The sequence below is a fragment of the Vulpes vulpes genome, chromosome 16 (assembly GCF_048418805.1).
Source record: "Vulpes vulpes isolate BD-2025 chromosome 16, VulVul3, whole genome shotgun sequence".
NCBI lineage: Eukaryota > Metazoa > Chordata > Mammalia > Carnivora > Canidae > Vulpes > Vulpes vulpes.
In genome coordinates this window covers 69,971,187-69,994,707 of record NC_132795.1, presented here as the reverse complement: position 1 = coordinate 69,994,707, position 23,521 = coordinate 69,971,187, and the positions used below count along the sequence as shown (strand labels likewise).

General features: G+C 46.5%; 1 protein-coding gene across 1 annotated transcript in view; it reads right to left on the bottom strand.

Annotated features, from left to right (window-relative positions):
• RFX8 (regulatory factor X8) overlaps window positions 1-23,521 on the bottom strand; it is a 237,595-nt gene that overhangs the window by 4,787 nt on the left and 209,287 nt on the right. Inside the window, 10 exon segments of the mRNA XM_072741451.1 lie at window positions 805-1,121; window positions 3,274-3,388; window positions 6,617-6,711; window positions 8,858-9,014; window positions 10,543-10,601; window positions 13,206-13,356; window positions 14,160-14,273; window positions 16,785-16,862; window positions 17,442-17,552; window positions 21,907-21,970. Coding sequence (XP_072597552.1) covers window positions 805-1,121; window positions 3,274-3,388; window positions 6,617-6,711; window positions 8,858-9,014; window positions 10,543-10,601; window positions 13,206-13,356; window positions 14,160-14,273; window positions 16,785-16,862; window positions 17,442-17,552; window positions 21,907-21,970 — 1,261 coding nt within the window.

The window sequence follows — 23,521 nt, the reverse complement described above, 5'->3', positions numbered from 1 at the left end:
CAAATCTTCCATACCTCTAAGTGTGCCAGGTACCTATCTATGCACCACAAACTTGAGCCGACCAGTGATCAACAGATAAGCTACTATAATCACCTCTGGCAAAATCTCCCAAAGCAAAGATAAATCTAGAATTGTGTATCATTGTTTGGACAAAGTGATCTTTATGGGTTTCTTTTTCTTTCTTTTTTTTTTCTTTATGGGTTTCCTAACCATATGATAGTGTTAGGAGTTAGCTGACCAGGTGGGTAGTCAGGGCCAGGGTCCCCAACAAGAAAATAGGGAGTCAGGACAGCTAAAATAAAACAGCATTGACAATCTGCTTTGCAGGCCTTGCAGAGAACTAACTTCTGCAAAATGTCCTAAAACAAGACAATTAACCACAAAGCATTTGTCAATATCACGGGCAAGGGGCAGTGAAGACTCAAGCCCCCAGATGTCAACAAAACAAGACCATCAGCACATGGACATTAACCAAATGGGTAGACAGATAAGTGACCAAAGCCCTGATTGGCATGACTCAGCATACCTTGACTGCTTAAGAAAGTTCTGCAAAAGAGCTCATAAAACCCCTTAAACTTAGAAATTCCGAGGGTAACCCACTCAGGCTCCCCTCCCTCTAGGGGAGCTTTATACTCTTGCCCAATAAACTTTGCTTTGCAGCCCACCACTCTTCATCTGGTCTACCTCTTCATTCTCCGAAGTGGCATGACCAAGAACCTGGGCACTAATGGGACAAAAATCCTATAACAATGGTTCTTGCTTCCTTTGCAAAGACTGCAGAAGCCAGGGCCCCTGTATCTGTACCTTATTGCCTGTGTCAGTGTCCACCAGGAAGCCCAGGACCCTGAGAACCACACTGCTCACACCCACAGGATATCGGCTCTGGCCCATGTGTTTCAGGGTCACCCGGTGTGGATCCACACTTGGGCTGTCATACTCCTGAGTTGGCGAAGAATCTGGAGGGTGGAAAGGTGCCTGGTCTGGCTGGACAAGAGACTGGTCATCTGGTAGCATTTCCTTGAGATTTCCCACGTCGTCGTCCTCCTCTTCCTCTTCTATGCGTGACTGAAGTATATGAGTTACAAATTCCAAAAGCAGCAAATGAAACAGATGCCAGGAGCCTACATTGAAATAACAACCCCCAAATGAATAATTAGATAGGCAGATGGACAAATAAACAGATCATGGTGGAATTACCAACTTTTCTGGAGCTTTTAACTCCTGTGTATGGGGCCCTTCTCAGTCCTTTAGCAAATCCTTGCGGGGGGTGGGGGGTGGGTCTTGGGCAGGCATTCCATACCCGTGAACCCCAGCAAGGCGACTTTTGGACAGAAAGCACAGACAGCTAGATAGCCTGAGCCATGAAAGGGAACTTAAAACCCATCTAGTATAAGCAAATCCTACAGAGAAAGAGGTGCTATTCCCAGAGCTGGGGAATGCGCCCCTCAGCACACAAGGCACACAGCTGGCACACAGCACACAAGGGACAGGCTGGGAGAAGCCGTGGAGGCAGAGTATGGAGGAGGCCAGCTGGCGTTGGGAGGCAGGAAATGCAGCCTCGCCTTTCCCCTGTTGCAGTCTGTGGGGTGCCTGTCCTGGAGGGGGGGAAGTGGGAAGGGAAGCTGGCTGACATTCTCTCCTGCCCACCCGCCTGCAAGGGCTGCCATCAGGGACATCATGTGGGGAAGACAGGAGGGCCTGCGACTCAGCTGAGTGCTCCAAATCCCAAGGTCTTTGGTCTTCCAGGAAAGAAGGATAATTAATGTTCAGCTGAAAAGCAGGGAGGGGGGCCTGGCTTATTGCTATCATTAAAAGATACTTTTTTTAATGAAGGGAAAACCGTGGCTCTCTACAGATATAAAATAAACCTGCATCAAAGATCTTATGTAAGTCGTTTATTAAAGAGGAATTAATAAAATGTTGCAATTGGTTCAAAGGAGAATTCAAAGCACTAAACATATATAGACAGTGAAGAATTCACACAAAGATGCCCAACAGATCTGTCCTCAGGGCAGTAATTAATAGCATCCACCTGACACAACTAGTTTGCATTTCCCTGGAGGAGAATCATTTGCATTGTTATTGATATAATTTAGAGAGTTGCAAAATAACTCAAACACAATGAAAGGTGGAGATAGCTCAGAAGTGTGTGCTGAAAACCTTTTGTCCATTTCAAGCAAACTTTTGTCGATTTCAAAGCCTTATACAGAGTTTGTTTTTCCTTGATGGATCTGGGTGGGATGGGATGATCTGACCTGGTCTGGAATGAGCCTGACCAGCAACCCCTGGCCTATTTAACTATGTAAAGAGAAGAGACCAATGCAAACACTTTTCTTGGATGTCCTACGGGGGTTGTGTCGGGGGAGGGGGCAAGAGCTTCAGGGCTGGGTTTCTTTCTGTGATTGCGCTCCATCACTTTGCTCCCGGAGAGCATTAGCATAAAGCAGAGTCATTTTGGACTTCATCAAAGGGGAGAGTCTCATTACCAATGGGTGTCACCTACATGGCAGCTTACAGCAGCCACTCTCGATCGAGTTCCAGAGTAAAACTGGGAAAACTGGGCCACAATAGGTTTCACCTACCTGGCGTGAGGGCATCCGGCAGCTCTCTGGAGCCAGGAGTCTTCACCCTGCAAGCTCACAGGGTGGAGACTTTATCCTCTCACTGCAATGCCCCGGAAGGTGCCTGGGACTTTGTAGGGACACAATAAATGTCCACGGGAATAAACGATCCTTTCCATGAGGCTGGAAGGCTCAGGGGTGAACTGCCCTTGCTACCGCTCTCCTATGCGGCATCTTTGCCACAGATGCAGTGGAGGTGACCTTCCCAGAGAAAGACCACCTCTTTGACCAGAAAGTTTGCAGTGGATGCTGCTTCACTCTTTCCACTATCTGCATAAAATGATGACTGTATCGACTATTATTCATGAAATTTAAATATGGGTGCCCCAAGGAACCCATGTTCCTTTCCATCTCCATCAGCTCCCTGGGTGCTTTTCTGAACACACTCACTCCAGCACACAATTCAAAAACAGAAACAAGGAGAAGTTTTGTCTGCATCCGACCAGGATGGAATGGGAATGGGAAGCATGCTGTTTGATGGGCTATCATGTTGCCATTAAAAAAACGATTATTAGGGTTTTTGTGTCTATGTTGTATTTTACATACACAGGTGAAAAGAAAAGAAGGTGATTGGATTCTATGTGAAACACAGAAAATGCTTATGCCCTAATAGCAGTTTTCAATACAAACTGTTTGGTATTCTTGGACTTACCGAAACTCTCTCTGTGGCAGAGGGTCATGGCTTTGCTCACCGCAGTGAGAAGGAAATTCCATCGTAGCTGGAAGCTGGCGGCCAATTGGACAAACTCTTCTTTGTTTCTGCTTGGCTATTGCATTTTTGTGAGGGGGAAAAAAATGCTGGGGTTTATGACCAAGTCAAGAAGATCATGTGCGCACAGCTGCCCTGCACAGATGCTCCCAGGTGGCCGAGCGGAGGAGGAAGAAATGGTCAGGCTGGGACGGGGGCAGAGGCACACTGGCCTGTTTCTGGTCTCCGGCATCTCCTGTGGAGATGATTCCAGGCCAGAACCCTTTGAAGTCGGTGGAGAGTAGAAAAGAGGTGGGAAATTGGCCTACATTTGTTTTGTTTTGTTTTCATCCCACACGATTGTTTGAAGGCGTCACCTGCGGGGCGCACAGAGAAGGGTTGCAGGAGCGGCCTCCGGATGCCATCAGGAGAGCTGGAGGCTCTTGCACACCTGCCGAGGCCCGTGGGGTTGGGGGGACGGCACAGAATCCCTTAACGACGAAGGTAATTTGGAAAGCACAGAGCTGGCCGCAGCGCCGCGTGCACGGCTGAGCCGGGAGGGTCCCGCGCGGGCGGCCAGCGAGGGGCAGCCTGGGCAGCCGGTACCCGCGAGACGCCTCCACGCGCGGGCTGCGCAGCTCCCCCCGGGCTGAGGCTCGCCGTGGGCCGCGGGATCTGTGGCTCCGCGCCTGGGAGTGAACGCCCCGAAGCCGTCCCGGGTCTCCCGGGCCCTGGGGACCACCGGCCGCTGGCCCGCAGGCTGGGGGAGCAGCCGAGGGAATGCCCTCTGCTCTAACCCTAACCTCCCCCTCCGCCGCCCTCGCCCCGGGCCCCGGGCCAGTGCTTCTGACCACCCAAAGCCGGCCTCCCAGGACCAGCCCCGCTCAACACATTCAAGGATAACTTTTTAAAAGCATCGAGAGGGCAGCCTGGGTGGCTCAGTGGTTTAGCGCCGCCTTCAGCCCAGGGCGTGATCCTGGAGACCCAGGACTGAGTCTCACATCGGGCTCCCTGCTTCTCCCTCTGCCTGTGTCTCTCTCTCTCTGTGTGTGTGTCTCTCATAAATAAATAAGATCTTAAAAAAATAAAAGCAATAGGGAAAGTAGCCCTGGGTGACCAGCTCTCTGCACGAACCTTCAGACTCCAGGGGGAAACCGTGAACGCCCTGGGGTGTCCCTCTGGTGCTCTGCTCGCCACCCCACTGACACTTCAGGTTCCCAAGTCCCGAAGCCGCTCCCGGTCTGACCCCACAGGAGCTGGGGGGGAGGGACCCGAGCCCCGGCGACTGTCCCCGGTGCTAGCCGGCTGCCAGATGCTAGCCGCTGAAGCCGTGAGTCATCTCCGGCAGGCCTCGGGGCTTACGTCCTAACAGTCTGAGTATTTTACTGACACTAGTCTGTTTTTTATCAGCCAGGCTGTTGTACAAAAACAAGCCCTTGGAAGGCACGGTTACAAAATACACCATTTTTCTAACATGTCTCATTTGTGAAGGGTGAAGATACGGGGGCGGAGTCCGGGGAAATCCAGAGGGTCCTGCCCCAACACAGGGCGAGCCTCTGGGGCTGCCCCCAGGCGGGGGTGGGGGGCATCAGTGGTCTCAGACACAACTTGGTTGAAGTCAGAGGTGGCGTGAATACTCAAAACAAGGGACAGAGGCTTGAGGGCTTCTATGGAGGAAACTTTCCAATGAATACATGTCTCCACAGCAACGCAACCCTAGACACATGCTTACCACTGTTACAAATAAGCTTTGCCAAAGCCCAATGAGGAGGAATAAAAGCCATACAGAATCTGGAGTGATTATCACCCAGAAGCAAAGAATGGGGACAGACCCCTGCCAAGGATTGGGACTGACTTTCAAGCTCCTTCCTGAAAAGTTTTGTGGTTCATCTCTCTCAATGAGGCGTGTGACCCCACGGCTGCCCGCAGTCTTTGTGGCCTTAGGTCTTTTCTGCGCCCTCTCTCTTCAATGGGCATCCAGACAAGATCAGGCAGGGCAGGAAGCGGGAGAGAAAGAAATGTGACTGAGGCTTAACAGAGAAAGCCCAAAGTCGAGTTTCTGGTCCAGGCCCTCCAAGTCTTTGCTTTCTGTTCCAGAGACATCTGCTTCTTCTTCAGGAAATATGTCCTCCATTTTTCCATATGCTCCTTCTGCTCATGCCCGTCTCATGTGGGCTGTTCCCTTTCAGAATATTGTTTTAATCCTATTCACCTCCCACATCTTGTTTAAATCCCACCTCCCTCATCAAGGCCTTTCCGAAGGGCCCCAGCCTTCAGAGGATAATGCCTCAAGGTGGGGCGGCCTTGTGCTACCTTGTTTGGGTCTAAGTTTTAATGCATTGCCCCCAGCTCCTCGCCCACCACCCACTGTGGGCCACCAGGGCAAGGGTGCTGTGGCTTTCTCTGGCGGTACTCTCAGCTCTTACAATGTGGCTGCTGAGGCAGAAGAGGAGGACAAGCAAGCCAAAATAAAGCCCTATTCAAGTAACACCCAAGTTTCAAGCTGACCAGAAGGACCAAACTCATCTGTATCCAAAACAATATGTCTTTGATTTTATGAAATCAAGCCTGACACTCTACTGGGATAGTTCTGCAAAGTACCCAGACCTGCACCATTCTCCCCAAATAGACAAAACCCCCCCCTTTTTTTTCCCTAGACACTCTTGCTTGGTGTACACATACACTCATCCATGCTCATCTGCACACACATGCTCACTTGCACACACCCTTGCATACACATGCTCACCTCCACACACATGCTCAGCCACCCTCACACACACTCACCTACATACTCATGCTCACCCCCACACACATGCTTATTCACTGTCACCCAACTCACCTGTATATATGTGCTCACTTGTACACACACCTGAGGCTACACATGCTTACCCACAAACACACGCCTGTGTGTGCCAGCCTCTGATTCCTGTCTTGCTACAGGAGTCAGACACTACTTCCCTATTCTTTTTTTTTTTTTTTTTTTAATTTATTTATGATAGGCACACAGTGAGAGAGAGAGAGGCAGAGACACAGGCAGAGGGAGAAGCAGGCTCCATGCACCGGGAGCCCGATGTGGGATTCGATCCCGGGTCTCCAGGATCACGCCCTGGGCCAAAGGCAGGCGCCAAACCGGGGCACCATCCAGGGATCCCTACTTCCCTATTCTTAATATATGCACCAGCCTTGATACATTTCTAGCCAGAGAAAATTCTTTCATTTCATCAAGCCATGGGCACTGGTGCTAAAACATAGTTAGAATGAGCAACAGCCCCTTCTTCCCTTAAAAAAAAAAATCATGGTTTTGTACCTGAAGAACAAATGTTTGGAGATTTGAATACAGACAATTCAGGAATACACTGAGATCTGTGGATGTCCCCAGCAAAGCAATCAAACTGCTTAAACCTGTAAACAGAAGAAACAAAAAGACCGTGAGCCAAGTAGCAGGATTTTACTGGAGGTATTTGTATACTAGGTAACCTGGGCACAACACTGGACCTGCAGTTCAAAGGAATTCCCTGGGGCCTCACACTGCTTTTGAACACAAAGGATGAATTCTAAAGCTGTATTTGTCACTTCTGCGGTCAGCTGGTTCAGAGTTACAAGGTCTTGCCTCTTAGGAACCACCTCTGTCGCTTGTTGAAATAGAAAAAAAAATATTTTGAAATAATAACCACACCTTGTAATTATACAGAACCTGGCTACAGATGAGCTCATTGCATGATATAGACATGAGCTCACCTCCCCTTGCTGTTTTCACAAAAGGGGTAGTTTATTCATGTCCTTTAAGCCAATGGTGGACCTCAAAGCTGCTGAAGGATGTGCCTTGCCTGGGGTTACAGGCTCAGTGAGTACAGACCTGAAGGGTGGAGCCCAAGCATTTGTGATGTTGGCACTTGGGTCCTCCACCTTCTCGGGCAACATTGAGCAAAGAATAGCCTTTGGCTCTCCCACCTTTTTGCATGCAGCTCTCTGTACCAAGCAGAGTTTAGAAAACCAAGTAGGTTGCTGAGGCTGGCCAGGCCTCATCTGGAAGATCCTCCAGGGATACCTCAAGCATTTGCCTGCTAGGTGTCAGCAGTGGGTACCAGAATACTGTCTCCTTGCTGGCTCTGTGCCCCCTTGGAAGTTCTTTTATTCACAAGAGCGCCAGCAGGAGCACAGGAGCCCTGGGCAGGCATCTGGGGAGAGGCCTCATACCCTCCTGGGGCTCCCTGGGCTCTGGCTGGGGGCAAGAGCAGGGTTTGAGCAATCACCTGGAGTTTGGGGAAGAACCATAAGCCTGGGAGGGGGGCCCTTTGGGCTCCTACTAATGAGCATGACTTATCCATATCTCTGAAGCTTTGCTAGGTTAGGCATTTACCTTCTCGTTCCTGGTTTGGGAGGGGAGGAGCTGGGATTTGGGACAGTAGGGCAACAGGGGCAGAGGAGACCAGCCAACAAGTATGGACCTATTTAAATATTTTAATAACTGGTACAATCCTACCAAAGTCGGCCCTACTTCAAGGTTAAAGAAAGAGGCCAGGATAATTTGTGGTTCATTTATGTACTACTGAATCTCTGTATTCATCTAGTTATGAAGTATGGAAGTATTACCATGTGCCGACACATGAATGAGCCACAGCTGACACCTGAAGAAGCCCACAGGTTCTGGGGAGGCAGCTCTATGCACTGTTAAGTGTATCAGGACAGGGCCAGGTGCAGGGGGGAGTGAGGCCATCGTGGTGGAGCATTGGGAACAGGCACGAATGGAGCAGGGCCCTCTTAGCCCCCTCCTGGCAACGCTCATCCAAAGGCCTAGAGATTTGCCCATCGTCTGGGGAGGAGGTCATGCACCTTCTGTAGCTCTCCTCCTCAATCAGCATCCAGTTTCTCCCCACTGAGTGAGGACAGCAACTTCTCTCACTTTGCTTCTGGGAGATAGAACCGGGCTGTCAGGCAGCTTGCTGAGCCTTTGTGGAAGGGAGATTTTTTTTTTCCCCTTGAAAAATAATTACAACTATCAAATAGCAAAGGGCAGGAATATCGGCCTGCTTAATATCACTTGTTTGGAAAGCAGAGGAATACGGTAAGAGCACCGCGGCTAAACTTGTTCAAAATAATACTTGGTGATGCTAACAATAGTGAGAGCAGAAGCTGGCCAGGCCGGGAGCTAACTGAATCCAATTCAGACAAAGGTAAAAAAAAAAAAAAAAAAAAAAAAGACACTGCTGAATCTGCATGTGCGAGATCGACGTGGAAACGTTTTTTCCAAAGGAGACACTCCAGATTGATTTTTTTTTCCAGAAAGAAATACCGGGAAGCAATAACCAAACTCATCTGTCCATCCATCCAACATTCGTGTATCAGCACTGCTGGCAGACCCGGGGGGGGCCCCGGAGCACGTTCCCTTGGGTGCTCCTCACCCCTGCAGGATGAGATGTGGGAGCAGATAAATCATCATACCAAAGAGTAAAGTAGGTTCTACCTCTATTAAGAATTCATAAACTACTCATGGCCACGCCAGCCCCAAATAGACCCCACATGCTTTAAGCCGCAGGAGGAAGATTACATTTCATCTCCGTGTGCATCTCCAGGTCAACCGAGCTACTCGGGGTACTGGGCAGGGCTTTCTTAGAGAGGTCCAGAGTGCCTTGATCGATGATGGCATGCAGATCTGACTTCAAAATGTGGACTCTTCTGTTATTTTCCAATAGCATTCTCATAGTCTAAAGATAATGGAGAAGCGTAATACTTCATTAAGTCTTGTCCTTTGACTTTTGCCTAATCCCCCTCTCCAAATGACCATTTTTTAAATTTTAACTTTTATTTTTTGAGGAGAAAGACAAGTGGATTTGGGTATTATCCTTTAAAACTGAATCTTAAATGACAATTGAAATGTTTGAATTGCACACATTCTAGAACAGCCTGTCTGAAAAATCACCATTTGGAGTCCTTCTGCTCAGAGGCAGATGTGGTCAGGGCTCTCGGGGCTCTGTGGCTTTTCTTCCCCCGATTCTTATTCTCTGCACCCCATTCCATGAACCTGAACTACTCTAGAGAGGAGCACAAAGGCTCTGCCTGAAGTTCTCCAAGGAGAGTGTGGTGCTGCAGACATGACTTGACCTAATCCAGACGGTGGCTGTGGGCCCCCAGACACTGTCTCTGTCCTTCCCTCTTGGAGGTTTGGGCCATGAATTCAGCTGCTGGGAGCTGATTTCCTCAGCCGTCCAACAGGGGCAACCCAATTCCTTACACTTCTAGAGTCCATCCAGACTCTAGATGGGGTGGGTCATCCTCACACCAGCCTGATGGCAGTGGGTCATCCTCACACCAGCCTAAGGAGCAGACACTAGAGCCACCTCCTCCATCTGATAGGGGAGGACCCCCGAGGGCCCCTGGGTGTGAGTAAAATTTTCCAAGCAACAGTGTTCAGAAAGAGAAAATTTGCCACTTGGGCTGGGGTTGGGATGGAGGCCTTGCTGTGGGGCCGTCACCGGTTGACCAAACAGAAATGAGAAAGTGCTGGAGAATGGGATGGGCTGCAAGCACATAGGCAGGAAACAACCCCAAGAAATGTGAAGACAAGAGGGAGTTTTGTGCTGGGGGGGAAGAGGTGGGTAAGTGGAGGGCCCAGCAGAGCTCCTGCCGAGCCCGGATTGGTTTGGAACAGAGCAGCAGTCTAAGTGCTGTCCTGATCTAGTGTCACAGGATTTCAGAACAGGCGGCTGAGGGGCCAAATGCCGGCATTATATAACCTTTCTTTCAGCCCTTCTCTGCCTTCCTCTAACACTGAAGCTACATAAATAACCCAGGAGGGGAAAGGTCAGAGCTGAGAGTCCTGGAGGCCCAGACACCCAGAGTCCATGGGGCCACGCACAGGGTGAAGGGCTCTGTCTGGCTGTCCCAGGCTCTGTTACGATGCCCCTTCACCTCTGCCACTGGCTGGCCCTGGTCAGCACTTCTGTGGGGTCCTCCTCTGGAACTTTAGAATGTTGACCTGCTTTTGCTTTTTCTCCTGCAGGGAGAACGCTTCTCAGGAGGGGAGCAGGAGCATTGGCTTCTAGCTGAGTTTGGGGTGCACTGTGCCTTCCCATCAGTAGCCACAAGGTCCTCCTGTCTGCCTCTGCCCTCTGCATGGATGGACACAGCCTCCCTGCAAAGGGAGCTACCCCTGCTCTCAGGGGAGACCGGCAGCTTTCACTTTTTACTGCAGGAAACAGCTTCATTCCCTCCTTCCTGCGGGCTGAAGCCTACCTTTGCCATGTTGGAAAGGTATGTCTTTCTTCTTAGTCTCTTGACAAACACAGTAACTTCTGTTGAGAACAATACACATGCCATTATTGACACTGTGGGGACGAGGACATGGCACAGACACGAGGCACACACGTTTGTCTAGGCAGGTACAGCCGCCTGAACTGCCCTCCACACAGGGAGGCCTGGTCTTCCCATGGCCCACTGACCCTTTCCTGAATGACCAGGAGGTGCTGGCGGGGGCCACTTGACTACAACACTGCTCCCCCCACCCCTCCGTACCAGGAGGTGATGCACTCCCAGCATCTGACGTGCCTGCTCAAAGGAGTTTAGGACTTTTGCCCAGGAAGCTTGAGTTCCCCCAATTTTGTCTTCTCTACAGTGCTCCCCTCCAAAACTCACCCAAGGAGGGGCTCCTGGGGGGCTCAGTCGGTTAAGGGGCTGACTCTTGGTTTCAGCTCAGGTCATGATCTCAGGGTGTTGGGATCGAGCAGTGCATCAGACTCTGTGCTCAGCAGGGAGACTGCTCAGGATTCTCTTTCTCCCTCTGTGCTTCCCCCAGCTCTCTCTCTCTCTCAAATAAATAAATAAATCTTAAAAAAAAAAAAAAAAAGATCCAAGAAAAGGAAAGGGTGAAATGAGGAAACAAAGGGAGTGTGTGCATGTATTCATCTGGCAAATATTTATGAGGGACACTGGCGCAGTGTGTGCTCCATAAATGTGTGCGGGGTATTCGCTGGGTTGTTGGACAAAGGAGGGCAGCCTCAACTCTCTAGGGAGGGCCTCACCTTCTGAGGATGGGTCACCAGATGTGCAGACGCCTTCCTCAGAACAGGCTAAGTGCCCCCCTGTCCTAAGGAAGAAGGAAGGAAGGGGGAGGGAAGTACAGAGGGAAGGGAGAGGCCTGTTTGGAAAAAGGTGTCAGGTGTGGCTCCACTTAGAATGTGCAAGGTAGGAGTTAGGGAGGGGTGAGGGTTTGGCAGGGGAGGGAGGCAGGGGTTGAGGATGGGTTTGGCAGACTAGGCAGAGACAGGAGCAGGAATGTGGACCTTTTTGGAGACAACCCGTGTTGTGTTGCTGGGGAGCACCCATGGGAGGACTCCCTGGAGGCTGGGGGCAAAGATGAAGCCAGAGGCCAAGCTGTAAATGACTCTGCCTAGTCAGTGAAGGTGCGTGGACTATCTAGGCAGCAGAGGTCATGGAAGGTTTCATGAGTCAGAGCATTGTGTAGAAGGATCACGGTGCATAGAGGGAAGTGTGACAGAGCGGGCGATGCTGGAGGTGGGGGTGTGGACGATCAATGAGGAAGCTCTGAGGCAGCTTGGGGGAGGGCCAGAGGGAGACTGGGCTTGAGTGCTGAAGTCACCATAGGAAAGCTGGAGCAGGGCTTTGTCTCCTCACTTGACCCTCTGCCACAGCAAGTTTCAGACCTCATGTTCCCTGCAACGCCCCCTCTCTGCCAGTCCTTGGCTGGCAGTCTCACAGCTCAGGGCCCCTGCCCGGCCATGGAGCACTTCCAGGGGTCCCGCAGGATGGAGATTCCCCTGTGAGTGCTGAACACAGCAAAGGGTGCAGGCTGGTGGGTTACAATGAGATATGGTGCTGTTCCAGGAGACAGCAAACAGTATGCTGAGTCAGCCCGGAGCAAGCTGGCCCAGGAAGACAAGGGCCTGGGTAGGGAGGGCATTGGAGGTAGCTATGGGTGGTAGAGGGCAGGAGGGAGAAAAGAGGTATTTCCAGGACCATAAAGCATGTCACACACACAAGGGTGAGTGCTGGCATTGTGAGCCATTGTAGGCCTTGAGTGGACAAGCAGCCTGGGGGCAGTAGTATTCAGAGACTATCACCTGGCAGTAGGATGGAAGGGAACGTGTTCTAGAAGGTGAGTGAGGAGACTGAGACCACCAAAGTGTGAATGCCTCAGTGGCCCAAGAGGTGTGAATAAGTTAAGGACATGGGAAGAATTTCTTTCTTTTTTACCCTAAAGATTTTATTTATTTATTCATGAGAGACATGGAAAGAGAAGCAGAGACATGGGCGGTGGGGGGGGGGGGGGGGAGCAGGCTCCATGCAGGGAGCCCGATGTGGGACTCGATCCCAGGACCCCAGGAACACACTCTGAGCCAAAGGCAGACACACAACCACTGAGCCACCCAGGTGTCCCAAGGGAGGAATTTCTAAGGAGGGAGTGATGTTCTTTGAAGACTTGCTGGGCGGCCACACAGAGCACAAAGAGGCAGAAGACTCTTCGAGCCAGAACCCTGTTCAGTCCTGCTCACATGGCCCCTGAGCCCAAAGGCTTCCCTCAGGGGAATGCTCTGAGAAGGCACACATCAGCCACCAGCTGGACGCACTGCCAGTTTCTCTCCTGCCTGGACCATAGTCAGTGGCACCTTTTCTGCACCTCTAACTAATAACCCTGTGGGCCTGTCAAAAATCTACGTTAGTATTTATGAGGGGCAGTCCATGAAAGGGTGTGGATGGATCAGCACAAGGACCCAACACCCTAAAGAAAATGCCAGCAGATCCGAACCGGTCAGGCCTTGCGGACTGCAGTTTAGCACAGGATGGGAAGTGTTACCCAACAGCTGGAGTGACCTGTCTCAGTTTGAAAGTTAGATACTTCACCTACTCTCACCGAATTTCTTTCTTTCATTGAAACCTACCTTTGAGTTTGGAGATCTGTACAAGGGCTGGAAAACCTTCCAAAGCATTAAGTAGCCACAGCTTAAATTTCTTACTGAATAACCGGACAGATTTCAGGTACTGAATAGATACATCTTCCAAAAAGTCATGAAGGAGAATGTCCTCAATGCCCTACAACAGAATTGTCAAGGTGTGGTGACTGCAGGCCAAGGTAGGCATTCTCTAGCTGCAAGTGGCCACAGTCACACATGCCACAAACTCAGAGAGAAAGCTACCAGCAGCCCTAGCCACTGCTCATGGTGCAGGGTATTTAGCCAGAATGGGATTTTTTTCAAAGATCTTAAAATATTGACAATTGGTTGAAAATTTGAAGAGATACTATTTTAGCCAGTAGTAGGTGGATCAAACCCAAATATACAAGGGTTGAACCCAGCCTCCAGTTTTCAACCCTTGTGTTCAAAACTTTGTGGCACTAGATTATTTCTAAAAAAATAGTCTAAAAAATAAGTAAGAGGTAAAGGTTCATGACCAGCTTGAGGAGAACCACAGAAATTCTATATAACAGATTCCCAAGTAACAATAATCACTTTAGAGATAGAGCATTAAACAAACACAACAAGAACCATATGTATATTCCAAAGCAATTATTTCAATTACTCATTTTTAAAGGCTTCTTTTGTTGAAATTACCAGAGAAAGAAGTTTGACTCAGTGCAGGGTTCACTAATCACTGGAACCATAGGTTACCATGTGTATTGGCTTTTTCGTTATATGAGGTAACTCTCGCTGAATTTAAAAAGAAAAGCTGAGTTTTAGGGAAAGATCAAAATGCTCTGTCAACACCATGATTTACTTCTTAGAGGGCCTGAAGTCCACAGAGACTGCAGAACAGAATCGCTGCAGTTCTAACCCTAGCATTTGGTATCAGTTTCTGGAAAGGACACAAACCAGCAAGGCCAGTAAATGTCATCCTACCTTGTACAGCTGCACATCATAGTATTTAAAGAGCTGGCACACATCGGGCAATGACATAAGCATGACTGTGTCTTGCTGTAGAGATTTCCAGAAGGAAGTGAGCAAGTCCTCCACCTGATGAGGGAATAGAACATACCTCCAAGTGATCCCCTCTTATATACCTAATCAGCCCTAAATGATAATAATGGGATGGATTTCAGTCCAGTTAATGTAAAGCTCGGCCTATGAACTTTTCCAAGCTGTGTTTTAGAAGTGTTCTGCCCAGCAATCCATCAGTGAGCAACTGCCAGGTGGATGGGATAATGTGGAACGTGGTTTTTCATGAAGTTTTCTGGAAGGAAGGCTGTTTCTGACCACAAGGGGGCTCCTTTTGATTGTAATAGGATGAGCCACAGGGCATAGACCACAGTTTAAAATAAATGTTCATTGATTGATTGACTCCCTCAATTATTTGTCAGCTCAGAAGGATGTGTAACAGTATGTAATCAAAGAGGTCCCCTCGAGAAGTTAGAATTCACCTAAGGACCGTGTGAGCAAAAGGGCACCTGTATCATTCTACATAGGAGCCTTCTTTAAAGACTACAAAAGGTAGACACCTTTTGTTGTGGAACAAAATGGTAGCTTCCTTACTTTTTTTTTATGTTTGTCCATGTTGACTCTTCAGACTCTATTATTGAACCAGGTGGCCAATCTGAGATGCCAACTGAGAAAAACTCTTGCCTTTTTGGGATTTTTGCAGGCTCAAATATTTTGCAGCATTGAAACCCTGAAGTGAGGACCCAACAATGACTCCAGGCAAGGAACTATTCCTGTATATAGGCTGTCAAGGAAGTTCTGGCCAACTCTCAACATACCTGATGATGAGGCTGTGATTTGGAATCCTATTATTGGGGCATTAATTTTAGATAAGTCATCTCCAAATGACTCATAGATACTGAACAAAAAATACAATAATGAGATGAGCAGGATTATTTAATTCTTTTACTGTCAGGTTGGTAACTTTGGAGCATGGCTCTTTGAGGTTGGTGGGTCTGAATGAGGTAGCAATCACAGGCTCATCTCTGATGACTCCCTCATCACCTTTGTCCAAAGTCATCCAATCCTGCTGCATCTGGTTCAGAAATATTTCTCCAATTTGTCCATCTTTCTCTCTGATGTCATTGTCACTGCTCCAGATTGGACACCACCTCATATACCACCATGACAAAGCCTCCTGAATGCTCTCTGCTCCAATATGGCAATCTTGCATCATTGCTCCCCCACCTCCTTCTTTTTTTTTTTAATTTTTATTTATTTTTTTATGATAGTCACAGAGAGAGAGAGAGAGGCAGAGACACAGGTGGAGGGAGAAGCAGGCTCCATGCACCAGGAGCCTGATGTGGGATTCGATCCCGGGTCTCCAGGATCGCGCCCTGGGCCAAAGGCAGGCGCCAAACCGCTGCGCCACCCAGGGATCCCCCCCACCTCCTTCTCAATCAGAATTCTTCACAGGGCACGAGGCCCTTTCTAGCACGAGACTATTTCCCCACATCCCCTCTGGTTCTCTTCTTAAGAGATATTAATTTAGTCATAGTGACCTTTCTGCTGTGTCATGCCTGTGAACATCTTGCTGCTTTTGCCTACACCATTGGTTCTACCTGGAACCCCTTTCCTACTGCACTTTTAAGAGTATTTGAACCTTTGCTTTTCTACTGCAATCAACAGTATCATGGATTCCCCTTGGGAGACTCTTCGGCCATCTTTGTTACTCTTCCTCCTGGCACCCACAACAATCTAATCAAGTTGTCATTCTAGAACTTGCCATATTGTATCATATTTATTGACTTATATTCCTCTTTTAGTACCTGACTATAAGCTTCTTGAGGCTTATGGAGAATACCTTCCTAGTTCTAGAAATGGCACTAGTCAAGTGTAAGAATTAGGTTAATGTTTGATGAGAAAATAAAGGAAAAGAGTATATTAGATATTTAATGTGGATGGATATTTCTAAAATTTAATTGGTAGAATAGGGGCCATCCTGAAGACATCTTGGTCTCCACTATAATGCTTTACACTGAATAAATACTAAATGAACTCACGCTAAATGAATATTATCACCATACTTAAAGTACTTAGAACACTAGGCATCAGAAAAGCTTTCATTTAAATGTGTGCCCAGGAATTTCTACTTCAAAGGATAAAATTCAGAATGGTTAAAAGATTTGTTTGTGTTTCCCACAGCCATTTCTAGAATAAAACCCAATCATTACAACACAGATGACCCTGCTTCAAACTCTTGCTTCTTTTTAGTTAGTATGTATCAATAAAATGGCTCTTTAGCATTACTGAAAATTCTAAGGTGGACAGTGTTACCAATATTTTATTCAAAATCAGCAGGAATTAGATCTTTAAAAATAGCTGAATTATATTTGAAGCATAAGGCTATATTCGCACCTTGGAAAATTTCCAAATGATTAAAACTGAATAAAAATATCACCTCAGATATCTCCTCAGTATCCATAAATAGCTGACTTCTAAGCACTACAGTGCAATGAATTACCACTTGATACCCCTTCAGGGGGTCTTTTCAAGTGAAAGGATTAATAATGAGCCATAAATACTTGTATTTTATAGATAAAACCCTACCCTCTCAAATTTTTGGTTCCTCACGTTTTGTAGAATGTCTTGGCAATAGTTGTAGTAGTCATCAGCAAGAAAGGCCATCTAGGAAGGATATGGAAAATAATTTCAGGTGACTTCAAGAATGAACTGATCCTTAAAGGCCTCTTTAAGCCCTTTAGAAACTGCTGCTTATATTGCGATGTTGCAATTCTGATATGACAGTAGCTGAGCTCTTCCAGTGTTGTTTATTTTTGGGTAGCAATACATACATATTATTGGCCTAACATCAATATAGCTTCAGTTTTGATGTCATAACTCCAGGGTATGTACCACCCACTAAAGAGGCCACCAATCTCTGACATCTCTCTCCCTAAACCCCAATTTCCCCCTCCATATTCCCCAGTCCCAATTTCTAGAAAATCTGCCTATTTATTCTCTGCTCTGTCACTCTAGATGACAAAGTGGTCTCAGGTAGAGCCTTTCTATATAGGATGTGAGGGGAAGACCTGCATTTCCTAACTGCCACCAAAGTCAGGAGGGAACATGGGTGCTCATGGGTTTGGGGAGAAGGCAAATGTTACTCCATTTGGTTCAAATGATCATAAGCAAAATAAGAAGACATTTACTCCTCTAAGCATGAAAAGCATGAAAAGTTAGTTTCTCCCGAGTGTGCAAGCCTACCATTTTGTAGGAATACTTCTTTGCCAGTTCTTGCTCCCAGAATGGACATCTCCTGAATTCAGACAAAGGGGATCCAACTGGGTCTGTCTTTATCGGTGAATGATTTTCACACTAGAAACCATTTACACATGGATTATCTCTTTAAAATAAAATGGACTTTCTTTCATATAAGCCATGTAATAATCACATCGCTACTACAGGTTAATGTTCTATGTAACCTTTATCCACACCTCTGGACATATTATTGATCCTAGCAACTTTTCCCCCTTATTTCATTCCAAGTGATATTAACCTTCCCCTATGTTCCATAAACTATGGTCATCAGGAAGCAGTTAGGACTGAATATATTACTCAAATGTATCACTCTTGTGGTCATGTATTACAAGTGCTGTATAGCAACATGGGATGAAAATATTATCTATGAATAATTTAATACCACAAATACATTTATAAAATCTTTGTCTATGTACCTGTCCCTCCTTGAAATAAAACCATATCCTGCTAGGTCATGATGCCTGCATTATAAAAAGGATGAGTTGTATCAGAAATCTTAGGGCCTAACTACCATGGAAAACGAAGAGCATAGACTTCAGAAGGACAAACTACAGAATGGCAAAACATTCCATCAAGGAAAAAAAAGGCAACATCGCAGAAAGCAAATCCAACATTCCTTCCTGCTGTCCCCTTTGAGCAAGGGAAGGCATGATCCCTCCTGATTGATTGAAGGACCTTGATTTTTTTTAAAATTTTTTATTTATTTATGATAGTCACAGAGAGAGAGAGAGAGAGAGAGAGAGAGAGAGAGAGGCAGAGACACAGGCAGAGGGAGAAGCAGGCTCCTGTCAGGGAGCCCAACGTGGGATTCGATCCCGGGTCTCCAGGATCACGCCCTGAGCGCCCTGAGCCAAATGCCAAACCTCTGCGCCACCCAGGGATCCCAGGACCTTGATTTTTATCTTAAATGACTTCTTCAAGATTTTTCAGAACAACTTTTGAATAATTTCCATGTCAATAGAGTAGGATGAAGTCATTTCTAGGAGTTGGAAATTGAGCTGGCTACATTGGATTGTAACACATGTGAAAGTTTTCCTCTTCATTCTCCAACCCAATGGTTTGCTCTGTGACAGTACAGTTCCAAGATCAGTATTTCACCCTTAGATCATATCCTCAGATCTTACATACTTAGAGCCTCACTGAGCTACTCACTTATATCTTGCTTAGTAGATTGTTTATGTGGGTTTGCAGTATGTTCCTGTCTACAAGTCATGTGAGGGAAGAGCAGCCTTCTGAACTGCCTGCCTCACCCTTATGGAGAGGAGTGGCACTCAGTGACCACCCCACTTGGGGCTTCCAGCTTCCTCCTTCTCTCATACTCTCCGTTATCAACCCATATCACAGTGAGGATCAGTGGAGCTTCAGGGTCATGGCCAACAGTCTTCTCAGTGTCCTAAAATCTTTACTATTTAACTCTTCGTGGTCCTGAACCCCTTTGAGATCTGATGAAAGCAACTGACCCTTTCCCTGGAGCCATGCACACTATGCACTTGATACTGTGAAGTGCCAAGTTGAAATTCCCCTTGTAGATATTTTTGGAATAAATAGAGGTGTGGGTGTCTAAATACATAAAGTAGTTGCACAGAAAGGTGACAGCTCAAAGGATGTCATTTCCTATGGGTGTTTGGTTTCTACTGGGTTTGCACTGGGTACTATTGAATTCCCATTTCTCTCACTTTGGAACACTTGCTTTATTTGGAGTCATGGATGGACAGCCCTTGTAGTACATGGGTGTGGGTCATCAAGAAGGATGGAGCTATTTCATGGAGTTCACTGGTGTGGCCATCCATCTTCTATTAGAGAAGCACTAAGGAATACCAGCATTGGGCTAGCTTCTCCTACCTTCCACATTTTACCCTAACTATATCCGTTTTCTGTAGAGCACACCTTGAACTCCTGTGTTCATCAATGCTCCTGAGGCTGATGTTACTATGATCAAAGCCCGTGTTTCTCAAGTGTGGTCCTGATACCATGCAAATCAGAATCCCTGGGAGCGCTTGGGGTTCATATCCCGAGGGCCCTAGTAGATCAGATGAAGGCAGAAATCTGTCATTTTAATCAGCCTCCCAAGGGAGCCTTACACATGCTCAAGTTAAGAATCGCAGTTCCAGGCAGACTGTTCTTTGTCTCGCTGCAGAAATTGCTACATTTCAACATGGCAAATATATCACAGTTCTACCTGTTTAATGTACTATGTACTATCGTAGCAAAGTACTATTGTAGTAATGTAAGGAAATGTAAAAGTAATCAATTACTAAAAAATAACAAAAAGCAAAGTTGTGTGTTCCTGGAGTTCATCCTTTCCAGGCTCTTCCTGTGAAAAGAACTGATCTTTCAAAAAAATTTTGTTTTAAAACCACAAATTGAAATCTTTTCCTTACAACATAAACAATCAGAAATCTAACGTGGAAGTATGTTACAGAATCATTGAAGTCAGAATTTCTGCAGGAGAAGGCATTCAGGAAAGAATCAGAGGAATTCTCATTCTGGAGAAATAATTCAGCAAAATGACAAAGAAAAAAGTGAGAAATTCTATTTAGATTTTCAAATATCTATTCAAACAACTATTTATTTTTTAAAAATATTTTTAAATTTATTCATGAGAGATAAGCAGAAAGGCAGAGACATAGGCAGAGGGAGAAGCAGGCTCCCCATGGGGAGCTTGATGTGGGACTCCATCCCCGGACCCCGGGATCATGACCCTAGCCAAAAGTAGACCCTCAACCACTGAGCCATCTAGGTTCCCCCAAACATCTATTTAGATGTCAAATGCAGTTTGGGATTTTCAACAGTTCCAAAAAAATGTCATTGTAATCTTCAGCAAGTGCATACTGTGTGTCATACCCTAGAGATACAATGGGAGACCTTTCTAGTCAATATCGATCCTCTAGGCATTGTCTGCCTTCCCTATCAATTCTCCTGGATGCCATTGGTCCTTCCTGCATCCTTGACAACACTCATGCCTCTGTTATCACCCCCAAAGCAAACATAACCTGTCATTCTTCTTCTAAAGATGCCTCAATGGTGGCCTATAGTCTCCACCAGTCTTCACTATAGGCGAAATGTAAATTCCTTGGCCTGACATTGACAAGCTATCTACCATCTGACCCCACAGAGTCAGAGTGCAGAGAGAGCAGTACAAAGTCTACTGCCCACTCACCTCCCAGCATGAATGCAAAGTACACCCTCAACATGAATGCCTCCTAAAGAAGATCCAAGTGATCCCTCCAGTCTCAGCTTAAGGAGGTGTGTGGCAAGCAGAATAACGGCCAAAGATGTCCACATCCCAATCCCCAGAACCTTAGATGGTGAGAGGGACTCTGCACATGTGATTAAGGATGTTGAGATGGGGAGATTATCTGGATCATCTAGGCAGTGCCAATGTAATCACAAGGGTTCTTAACAGCAGGGAACCCTTTGCAGCTGCAAAGAGCCAGAGGGATGGCAGTATGAGAAAGACTCAGCCTGCCTTTGCTGGGTTTGAAGACTGGTGAAGGGGGTTATGAGCCAAGGAACATGGGCAGCCTCAAAAGTTGGAAAAGACAAAAGAACATGGATTTTTCCCCCACACCCCCCAGAAAGACTGTAGCCAGCACTTTGATCTTAGTCTGGTGAGAACCATGTCACACTGTGACTTCTAGAACTATAAGAAAATAAGTTTGTGTTTTAAATCACTACATTTGTGCTAATTTGTTATAGGAGCAATAGGAAACAAACACAGGCCACCTCTTCCATGAGGCCTTCCCTAATCACTCTGGCCCACTACAATCTTTCTCTTCCAATCCCACTTTGGACTTCCCAATCCACCTACAGCCTACCCTGCCCATATCACAGCACACCAGTTATTTCATGTCTATCTTATTTCCCCAAAAATGAAACTGTATTCTATTCAAGTATAGAGCATATGTTTTTACTCTTCTTTCATACCTCATTCAGTCCTCAAGAGTGTTGGTCACAAAAAAAGGTTTTTTATAAACTCATCCATTCAATGACACCGATCCACAAGACAGTATCAAAGTACTACCACGTCATCTCAGACAACTTAAGTAAAATTCAACTCATGATGTCATAGATTAGCTATGAATAATTCTGGTGTCCTAATTCAAAGAGCTATAATTGTAATATGGAGATGCTTTCACACAAATTGATTGCTAACAACCTATACATCCTTAATTATAGCAAAAGAAACACAAACAGCTGATGTGCAGTGAACAGTATACTCCTTGAGGACATCTGTCCCAGCACAGTGTGTGGCACATTGTGGATAATCAACAACCCTGGCCAAATGGGTGAGTGTTTAAGGGTCACACATAATACGACCATCAAACACAGGAAAACAGTTGCATCTGATCAAGCAATTACTGACTATTGCAGGGTCTGTTATCGTAACTCTATTTTATTCCATACTCACTGTTCCTTTTTGTTGGATAATGCTGTTATAATTAGGAGATTTTTCAAAGGCAATGATGTCTCCACTGTGACAGAACAGATAACAGAGAAATAATTTTAGTAAGCCACCTGTTTCTGAGCGCAAACATGAAGTGATTTTTTTTTGCAGCAAGTTTACTTATATGGGGTATAACTTTTATTTCAAAACTCTCCTCCAAGTTTCTATACATGACTGGTGATTAGCACCTGCTTGGAGTTAAAAAAATCAATTTCTGTAACTGAGACTGCCATGTATTTCTTTTGAAGGGTTTATTCCCCCTTAGAAGTAAGGTTATGATGTCACCATGGGTAGAGCTTGCTCCTGAGAGAAAAGAAAAATCATTATGGAAACGAAGTTTTATACTTCCTGATTTGGGGCTTTTAAATTGACCAATTCAGAAATGATAATATCTTCTGAGTCGATGGATGTAGTAGGCACCTTCGCAGAACAAGGAAATGGAGGATAATGAGATGCACATTGCATTTCCCCATGCCTCTTGGATTCATACCTTATAATGAAGACATTTGTATGTCATGGAGAACAGATTCAGTCCTCTCCATGTGGTGTGGTACATTTCCCCTCTAATTCTGGGTATTTGAGAAACTGGGAGCCCAGAGATGACCCCCTTTGCACAGGAAATGTCTATTTGCTGGATGCCAGAGGAGGTGGCATCTCCTTCCCAGTTCCCCTACCGTCCTCAGAGCTGTGTAGGCTCTGTCCACTCCAACTCAATGCACATCATCACACCAGATTGTTTCAACTCTATGTAAACATACAAAGAAAAGAGGAAGGCAGTAGACTAGTTCTCTACATCTGGAAGCAAGGCGGTGGTCTTCAAGGTAGGATGGCTTGGGAGGAGGTCAGAGTCCAGGGGAGCAGGGGAGATGGAAGCCAATGGCTTTTATCTCACACAGGGAGAGACTACAGCCCCTTCCAGCCTCTCCAAAGCCCCAGAAGCTCCCTGCTGAAGGTTTCTGTGTCTCCAGTCTCCAACCCAACTTGTAGGAAACGGAGATTACTTGATACCCCTCTGATGAATGTTTCTACATAATATTCTATTTCAAAACAGGGCAATAGATTAGGGTTTGGATACAAAACCACTAGAAAGCCACCCTCTTCACCTTCCATTAAGAGTTGTTATCACAACGGGAATTGTACTTTGGAGTGCTCAATGACAAGAGGGTTTCAGAACATGGGATCTGAACAGAATCTGGAGGAAAGATATATATTTGTCTTTCTCTACATAGCATGATGGATTGATGGATGGTGCAAGGAGAGCCACAGGTGAAGAATTTGAGATGTCTTGGAATTCTACTTGTCATATCCCAGTGGTCTCCCGGGTAGGTATGGACAATGATGGAGTTTCTCCAGGTAAAATATGTAAACAGCCCATTGCCACTCAGGTTCTGAGACAGTTCCTCAAGATCAACAAATAATAAATAAAACATTGGATAAAACCTAGAATGAAAGAAGACAGAGGAAGGGTGCCTGGATGGCTTAGTTGGTTGTGTCTGCCTTCAGCTCAGGTCATGATCCCCAGGTCCAGGGATTGAGCCCCACATCAGGCTCTCTGCTCAGTGGGGAGTCTGTTTCTCAC